The 8,418-nt window shown below is 57.0% G+C and overlaps 1 protein-coding gene across 3 annotated transcripts; it reads left to right on the top strand.

Moving 5' to 3' along the window:
* Positions 1-345: 345 nt before the first annotated feature.
* FOXA2 (forkhead box A2) lies at positions 346-6,071 on the top strand (the record flags this gene model as incomplete). 3 transcript variants are annotated; one of them, XM_080814772.1, is made up of 4 exons in its annotated part: positions 346-384; positions 1,635-1,947; positions 2,986-3,055; positions 4,064-6,071. In XM_080814772.1, 2 exons carry the CDS (start codon positions 2,987-2,989, stop codon positions 5,366-5,368), a joined length of 1,374 nt encoding a protein of 457 aa, XP_080670898.1. In that variant the 3' UTR covers positions 5,369-6,071. The 3 variants fall into 3 exon arrangements, with proteins under 3 accessions (XP_080670898.1, XP_080670899.1, XP_080670897.1); XM_080814773.1 differs by lacking the exons at positions 346-384; positions 1,635-1,947 and adding an exon at positions 2,306-2,391; XM_080814771.1 differs by lacking the exons at positions 346-384; positions 1,635-1,947 and having other exon boundaries at positions 2,969-3,055.
* Between the last annotated feature and the right edge of the window lie 2,347 nt (positions 6,072-8,418).

Below are 8,418 nucleotides of genomic sequence, written 5' to 3'. Positions count from 1 at the left end.
CCTCGCCTTCCTCCTTGCGGAGCACGCTCGGAGCGTCCCGAACTGGCGGCTCGGACCCGACCAGAGCCCTGGGCGCCTCCGAGGAGGCAGGGGGCGGTTCGGGTTTGTGCAGAACTTCGGGGGTCTCCGAGCAAATGCCAGCCCCGCATCTGAGAGGAAGGGAAAAGGTGCCAGGCATCTGGGTTTCGGGGTCAGGAGCGCAGGGGTAAGGAGGGCTCGGTCAGGCCCGAGGACCGCGCGGCCGATAGGGGGCGTCCTGTCACTGCGGGAGCCGGGGGCGAGCGCTCCCGCTGCGCTGGAATCCCGACCACCGACCCTGCGAGGACTCGAAAGGTCGCTCTTCAGGAAGGGAGCGCTCCGTCCTCCCCCGGACCTCCTCTCCAGGTCCCTTTCGCTCCTTTGCTCGTGGAATAATTTCTAGAGCCATAGTTTCAATCAGGGCCAAAAAGAGAAAGGGAAATGGAATACATACACACGGCGACAGATGAGGTTAACCAGCATGTTCAACTCCATACTCACGAGAAAGCTATGTGTCTTGTCGTTGTTTCGCAGGTTTGTCTGTTTGGGCGTCTCTTTTTTACTGAATTTGAGAAGCGCTCCCTGGCGGGGGAGGGGGGCAGGGGTGGAATTGATAAAGTGTTTTGAGATGTTTGTGTATGTGTATAGCTGCGTTTCTGCCCTGGGCCTCTGCAGAAAGCTTTAAAAAAAAAAAAAAAGGCAACTTACCTCTTGAGTGCCGGTGCGCACCCCTCTTCCCCAAGCCCTGGGGAGAACAGTTAAATTGCTCCCCTCATGCTCTGAGACCCGGTGAGAGATGCCAGGAATCTGTCTCTTGGGCTCCCCGGCACGCACCTACACTAAGTGTGCATATACCCCACAACACACTTCCCAGGTGCACTGGGCTGGCCTGCCTCTCAGGGGAGCCCTCTGGGCTGTGCAGGGCTTTGAAAGCCATTCAGACTTCAGCTTTGGGGGATCCTACCCTGGCACTCTCTAACCCCCTCACTATGAATGGGTCAAACCATTTGAGGTTCAGCAAAAAAGGTGGTACCAGCGACTGCATCTGGTTCAAAGCGATGCAGGCCTGGGATAGGTGGGGAAGAGGGAAAGGGTCGCCTCCCTGCATGGACTGCTCTTCCTCGCTGTCCTTCTAGACTGACCCTCAGACAGTCCTTCCATTTTCGGTGCTGAGCTCCTGTCTTCTGACACCATTACCCATCACTTTGGCAGGTGGACCAGATACCCACTATTTCCTATTTGTTCTTTATCTCTGTGGTGGGGGCACAGGGCTGAATCCTCATGGGCCAGCCTGTTTTTAGAACCAAGAAAAGAAGTCCACATCAAACACCTGCAATAGCCCTAAACCCTGCAATCTGGGCTCACAAAGGCGTTGGTAGCTGGCCCAGGACAGATGATAAGCTGAACCCAGAAGCGGTAGCAAAAAAAAAAAAAAAAAAAAAAAAAAAAAAAAAAGGAAGTATATGGTTGCGGGGCTTCTAATTCTTATAGAAGAGCCCCTCAAGAAAGCAGAGAACAGAGACCCTCCTGAAGTAAATTCCATGTGTCCCATTATTGATTCCTTTATTCCCCTGTCCTCCCGCCTCACCCCCCACCTCCTGCCCTGTTTGTTTTAGTTACGAAATGCTGTGGGCACCTCGGTTGTGACTGCAAAGTAACCTTGAAACACGGCGTCCTGAATGTCAGAGACAAATAGCAGTCTCCCAACCGTCGACTGCAGCTGGCGGGGCCGTGCGCGCCCTGCGCTGGGCGATCGGACAGTGCTCTTGCCCGACAGCCACTCCCCTGCCGGTCGCGGGAGGCTGGGCTCGGAAGAGGAGAAAGCCGCGGCCGCCGGACCAGGCGCGCCCCGCACGCCTTCCGGAGCCGCTCTGGGTCTTAACTGTAACAGGGAGGGGCGTCCCAGGAGCAGCGGCAGGCGAGTTCAAGGTGTGTACACAGTTTTTCTAAATACGACAGCGCTTTGCAAATTGGCTCTGTCACCGTCTTGTCGTTTTGACAGGGAATGAGCACTGAGAGCGGAGAAACCCGGGATGAGTAAATGCGCCGTTTCTAAGGCTCTGTGGAGGGGCAACCGGGCGCGGAGGCCGGGCTCGCCCTCCGACAGGCGCACCAGGCGCCGGGCGCTATGGGACCGGGCGGGGGTCAGAGCCTTGGGCCGCTACTGGGGTGGCTTCCTCCCAGGTCCCTCCTCCCACGGGCCCTCCCCGCGCGGGGGGGGGGGGGGAATAGGGGCTGGAGCAGGGAGCCTGCGCGCCCACTCGCCCCGCTCGCCTGGCCTGGTACCGGTGCGGGGCGCGGCGGCAGTGGGGCGGGCGCCGGGCGCCTAGGGGCAGGTGCCGGGCGCCTGCCGAGGCTCCCTCTCACCTAGGTGTGAGCTGATTATTCAAATGGGCTGCCCCGGGTCTGGGGATTGGAGGCCCGCGCCAGCGCGCCGCGCTATATCACCAGCCGCCCACGTCACTGCGGCACTTGTCCGCTCCGCGGTCCACACCTCCTCCTCCTCTCCTCCTCCTCCTTCTCCACCACCTCCTCCTCCTCCTCTCCTCCTCCTCCTCCTCCTCCTCCCTCTCTCCACCCCCCCCCCCACCCGCCCCCGCGCCGCGCGCTTCCCGCCGCCTCCAGGCAGCTCGCACTGCCAACCTCGGCCTCCGCCCGGCAGCCCGCAAGCGCGGCGGCGGCTGCGGCGGGCGCTCCCTACAGCGGGACTCCGGTCCGGGCCTCCTCCCATCCTTGGCCCCCTCCTCCCGTGGCTGACCCCTCCCGCCCGTTCCAACTACCGCCTCCGGCCGGCCAAGGGAAAGAGAGGGAGTGGAACGGGAGAGAGGGAGTGCGAGAGAGGGAGGGAGGGGACGGTGCCTTGGCTGACTTTTTTTTTTTTTTTTTTAAGAGGGTGGGGGTGGGGGGTGATTGCTGGTCGTTTGTTGTGGCTGTTAAATTTTAAACTGCCATGCACTCGGCTTCCAGTATGCTGGGAGCGGTGAAGATGGAAGGGCACGAGCCGTCCGACTGGAGCAGCTACTATGCCGAGCCGGAGGTAGGCACTCGCCTTTTCCAGGGGGAAGTGGGGTGGTGGCGTCCGCACTGTTCCCCAACCTCAGGACCGTTTCCCTCGCCGGCACCCGCCCCCCACCCCCAGCCGCTCTGGGCAGCCGCCTTTTCCACCCTCCTTCGACTCAAATGGGTCTCTTTTTTATACGACACACTGTTAGCCTTGAGATAATATTAACTTTGTGATCAAATATTGACTTGCGGCGCCTCCAAATCCTCTTCGTGGCCGAGCCACGCACTATCCTAACAGAGTTATGTTTGGCAGCGCGCGGCTGGGGAGGGGTGGGAGGTCGGCCGGCGAGGGGGTGGGGAGCTGGAGAGAAGGTGGGTAGGAGTTGGGGGCTGAGGTAGAGGCAGATTCAAAGACTAGAGACAAAGAGAAGGAAAGTTTGTGGCTGCAGAGCCCAGCCGCGTGTAGTTCAGTTCTCGGTCTCCTCCCTGCCCCTCAACTCAGTGCCTCCAGCTGGCCCCAGACTCTGCGCGGGCACTGGGTTTTGGTTCCCCTGGGGCCAAGGATGGGGTCCCAAGAGGAAGGATGAACGGAGGAGCCTGAGACAATCTCCGCTTGAGGCCGCTGGGCGCCCTAGGCTGTGACCCACAGGTTGTTCACTAGGGTCCGAGGCGGAGACCGAGGCCGCGGCGCGGATTCGGTATGTTGGCCTGAGAGTCGAGGAAAGGAGATGCATTTGGGGTGCCTGATCTAGGGGTGCTCCGGGGGACCCTTGCTTTAGAATCTGAGCAAGGGGCAGAAGGGCTAGGATCCAGCCACATGCAAACAGCAGCAACCTGCTGGCCAACTCCTCCAGGGCGATCCCGGCTTTCTCCGGATGAAACGGACTCGGTGTCCGGGGCCCAGGGAGCCGGCTGAGGGAAGGACTCCCCAGAGGCCTCCTCGCAGGCGGGGGCCTGGGCTAGCCCGGTGGGTGGGAGGTCAGGGCACGCTCTAGTTTCGATGCTAACCCTGTGCGCCTCCCTCCCCGGGCTCTGTCCGCAGGGCTACTCCTCCGTGAGCAACATGAACGCCGGCCTGGGAATGAATGGTATGAACACTTACATGAGCATGTCCGCTGCCGCCATGGGTACCGGCTCCGGCAACATGAGCGCCGGCTCCATGAACATGTCCTCGTACGTGGGCGCGGGCATGAGCCCGTCCCTGGCCGGCATGTCCCCCGGGGCGGGCGCCATGGCGAGCATGGGTGGCTCAGCCGGGGCGGCTGGTGTGGCGGGCATGGGGCCGCACCTGAGTCCCAGCCTCAGCCCGCTCGGGGGACAGGCGGCCGGGGCCATGGGTGGCCTGACCCCCTATGCCAACATGAACTCCATGAGCCCCATGTACGGGCAGGCGGGCCTGAGCCGAGCGCGCGACCCCAAGACGTACCGGCGCAGCTACACGCACGCCAAGCCGCCCTACTCCTACATCTCGCTCATCACCATGGCCATCCAGCAGAGCCCCAACAAGATGCTGACACTGAGCGAGATCTACCAGTGGATCATGGACCTCTTCCCCTTCTACCGGCAGAACCAGCAGCGCTGGCAGAACTCTATCCGCCACTCTCTGTCTTTCAACGACTGCTTCCTCAAGGTGCCCCGCTCGCCGGACAAGCCCGGCAAGGGCTCCTTCTGGACCCTGCACCCCGACTCGGGCAACATGTTCGAGAATGGCTGCTACTTGCGCCGCCAGAAGCGCTTCAAATGTGAGAAGCAGCTGGCCCTGAAGGAAGCCTCGGGCGCCACGGGCAGTGGCAAGAAAGCCGCCTCAGGGGCCCAGGCCTCGCAGGGTCAGCTAGGGGAGGCCGCCGGGCCGGCCTCTGAGACTGCAGCGGGCACCGAGTCACCCCACTCGAGTGCCTCTCCGTGCCAGGAGCACAAGCGAGGGGCTCTGGGGGAGCTGAAGGGGACGCCGGCCTCGGCCCTGAGCCCCCCGGAGCCGGCGCCATCGCCGGGGCAGCAGCAGCAGGCTGCGGCCCACCTGCTCGGCCCTCCCCATCACCCGGGCCTGCCGCCGGAGGCTCACCTTAAGCCCGAGCACCACTACGCCTTCAACCACCCCTTCTCCATCAACAACCTCATGTCCTCGGAGCAGCAGCACCACCACAGCCACCACCACCACCAGCCCCACAAAATGGACCTCAAGGCCTATGAACAGGTGATGCACTACCCTGGCTACGGTTCCCCTATGCCGGGTAGCCTGGCCATGGGCCCGGTCACGAACAAAGCGAGCCTGGATGCCTCGCCACTGGCCGCAGACACCTCCTACTACCAGGGAGTGTACTCAAGGCCCATAATGAACTCCTCTTAAGAAGATGCTGGAGCCGGCTAGCTTGGGACAAGGACAAGAGAGAGGAAGTGGGGTGGAGAGTTTGAGGAAGGGGTGCTGGAGAGATCCAAGGGAGAAGAAATCCATTATATCCTCACCCCCAGGACAGCAGCCTCCCCTCACCCTCAGCAGCTCTCCCTCCCAAACAGATGGGCCACACTGATATCTATTATTCTATATAAGGAGGGAAGGCAAAAAGAGAAATAGTCAAAAACAAACAAACAGAAAAGAGGAAGAAAAGAGCAAAAAGCCTCTGGTTTCCACTACTGTGTAGACACCTGCTTCTTTAAGCATTTGCGAGTTCTGATTTTTTTTTTGTCGTTGTCTTTCTCCTCCATTGCTGCTGTTGCAGGGATGTCTTACTTTATTAAAAAACAAAAAACAAAAAAACAAAAACAAAAACCCACAAACTTTTGTGAGTGACTCAGTGTAAAACCATGTAGTTTTAACAGAGAAGCAGAGTTGTACTATTGTTTAAAAAGGAAAAAAAAAATGTAAGGGTCTGTTGTAAATGACCAAGAAAAGAAAAAAAAATGCATTCCCATTCTTGACACGGTGAAATCCAGGTCTCGGGTCTGATTAATTTATGGTTTCTGCGTGTTTTATTTATGGCTTATAAATGTGTGTTCTGGCTGGAAGGGCCAGAGTTCCACAAATCTATATTAAAGTGTTATTGCCAGTTTTACCCCTTGAATCTTCAAGATTTTTTTTTCCTTTTGCCTGACTTGAAAAATAAACAGGTCCAGAAATTATTTAAAAGTGGGGGGAAGGTGATCCTGTCTGGTTGGAGATTTCATATTTTTTTTGGTGAAGGGAGGGGCATGATGGTTGTTGTTATTAAAACTTTCAGACACACTGAAGTACAACAGATTTTACAGAAAACACACATGTGCCCATTGCCCAGATCCAACAGCTATTGTTTCACTATTCTTGTTATATCACATATCTGTCCAGCTATCTGCACCTCCACTGATCAATTCAGGTTATTTTTTCTAAATGCATTTCAAATGCGATCAAGCTCATTCAGAGTGGTATGGCCATAGACCTAAATGCATTTCGAAGTAAATTTCAGACATCAGTGCACCTACCCCTAAACACTTCAGCAAGCACAATTAAATATAACTCAATATTATTTATGATTGCTTTTGGAGTTTTGAGTTGATCTTCACACACACTGACTCACACAGATCCAAGGTGGACCATTCCCAGGTTTGATGCAGGTTTACCTTTAAAGTTGGGAGAAAACATATATCTTAATTTCCCATCTGGGTCATGTGAAGGAACAATGTAGTTGATGTCTCTTGGGCCCCAGGAGGCTGACTTCTCTGGGGCCAAAGCCTGTATTTTACTGCATTTCCAATCTTAGGCCTCCCTTCAAGTCAGTGAGCCCAGACTGGATTTGCAAATTCCTGGTGCAGCACTTTCATCTCTGCTTCTCTGGCACCCCTTTAACCTCCTACAGAACTGGAACTCTGTGTAGATCCTACAGCCTCAGGTTTCCCACTAGCCTCCACCACCCTATCCTACCCTTCTCCATTTAGGTGTTCTGCCCAGCCCTGGCAGACCTAGCTGTAGCCAAAGAGCAGTGAGATTTTCGGGACCACCTCCTCCCACTGTGGCACCTGATTCAGAGAAACAGGATTTCTCCTGGAATTGGTGTTTAAAGAGATCACTCAAAGTGATGGTCCAAATCTCCTTTATAAAATAAGGTATATTTGGGGTTGAGGTTGTCAAGTGACCCTGGCCAATGGTGAGAGCCCAGGGTCTGTAGATCTGCTTACTCCGCCCTCTCCACAAATACCCCCGCCTTTGGACAGTCGTCAATTAGCCCGGGCTGGGAAGCCAGGAATGCAGACCAAGGGTATAAGGAGGTGTTTTGTGAGCCTTAAAAGAAAAATCTAAAAGTATAAAGAAAGACCAGAATAGATTCTTACAAATCTTGCTGTATCTCCCCACAGATGGTGTAGCCTCCCTAAATAGGCAGCCAACCGGACTGAACTGACTACCCCAGAGGCGAAGCACCGCCTGGGCGGGCAAAGCGGACCCGATTTTGACTTTGCCTGGGGCATGTGCGGGCCTACAGTCTGGCGGGATGAGGGCAGGAGCCAGTGCCCCCGCAGACTTAGAGATGTGCCATGCACAGCTATCTTAAGGTGGATGATTACCCTCTGCAGGCTTCTGAAGCAGGACTTTTGCCTCAAAGTTTCACAGCCCAGGACCCTGTTTTCAGGGACTAGATTTTTGGGCTTGTTGAGCACCCAAACCTGGAGTGTCCCAGGTTCTCCCCAACTCTGGAGACAGCCCCCCCCTTCGCCCTCTGCCACCTTGCAGGGTCTCTGCACCCTCAAGCCCTGGCCTTCCCACGCGCTTGAGGGGGTTTGCCCTCCCCTAGCGACCCCCCCCCCCCCAGCCCAGGCTCCAAATCCCTTTTTAACATGCCACATTGTCCCAGGAACACAAGGAAGAGAAATTGGGGAGGGGTGGGGGGGGGATCCGGAGGCCGCAGCCAGCAATCAAGCCCGTCTTCCCCCTGGCAAGGACACACACGTCGTGAGCCCGGCCTGAAATGTGTTTCATTATCACATAAAAGGCTCCCGTGGCGAAGGAGCGGAGAGGCAGGGCCGGGGGCCGAGTGGGGGACAATGGAGGCTGAAAGCGCTGCCCTAACCTGCTATGTTTCGTATCGCACGCCCATTGTGCGAGGGTCGTTTTAAACTACTTAGCGCTCCCCCCTCCACTGATCCCGGCCGATAAGATATAGTTCTGTCCGAATACATAAAAAGGATGTCGGGGAGCGGGGCGCTTTCGGAGGCTTTTCTGCGCTTCTTGTGTCTTTCACACACACCGCCCCCACCCTGTCCGCCTCAGACCCCTCCCCCAGCCGGGCTCCAAGCTCTCTAGCTCACAGATTGTCCTGCTCCCGCTTTCCCCAACTCTAAGTATTGTAGGGTGCGGCGTTTCTTTTTTCCTCCCTCTCTCTCTTTTTCTTCCCTTTCCCCGCGCGGTCCGCGCGTCGGTTTAAGCAACCGTGA

This window comes from Martes martes (assembly GCF_963455335.1).
Source record: "Martes martes genome assembly, chromosome: 9".
Taxonomy (NCBI): domain Eukaryota; kingdom Metazoa; phylum Chordata; class Mammalia; order Carnivora; family Mustelidae; genus Martes; species Martes martes.
The sequence above is the reverse complement of the archived record's forward strand: the minus strand, read 5'-3'. Positions and strand labels throughout refer to the sequence as shown.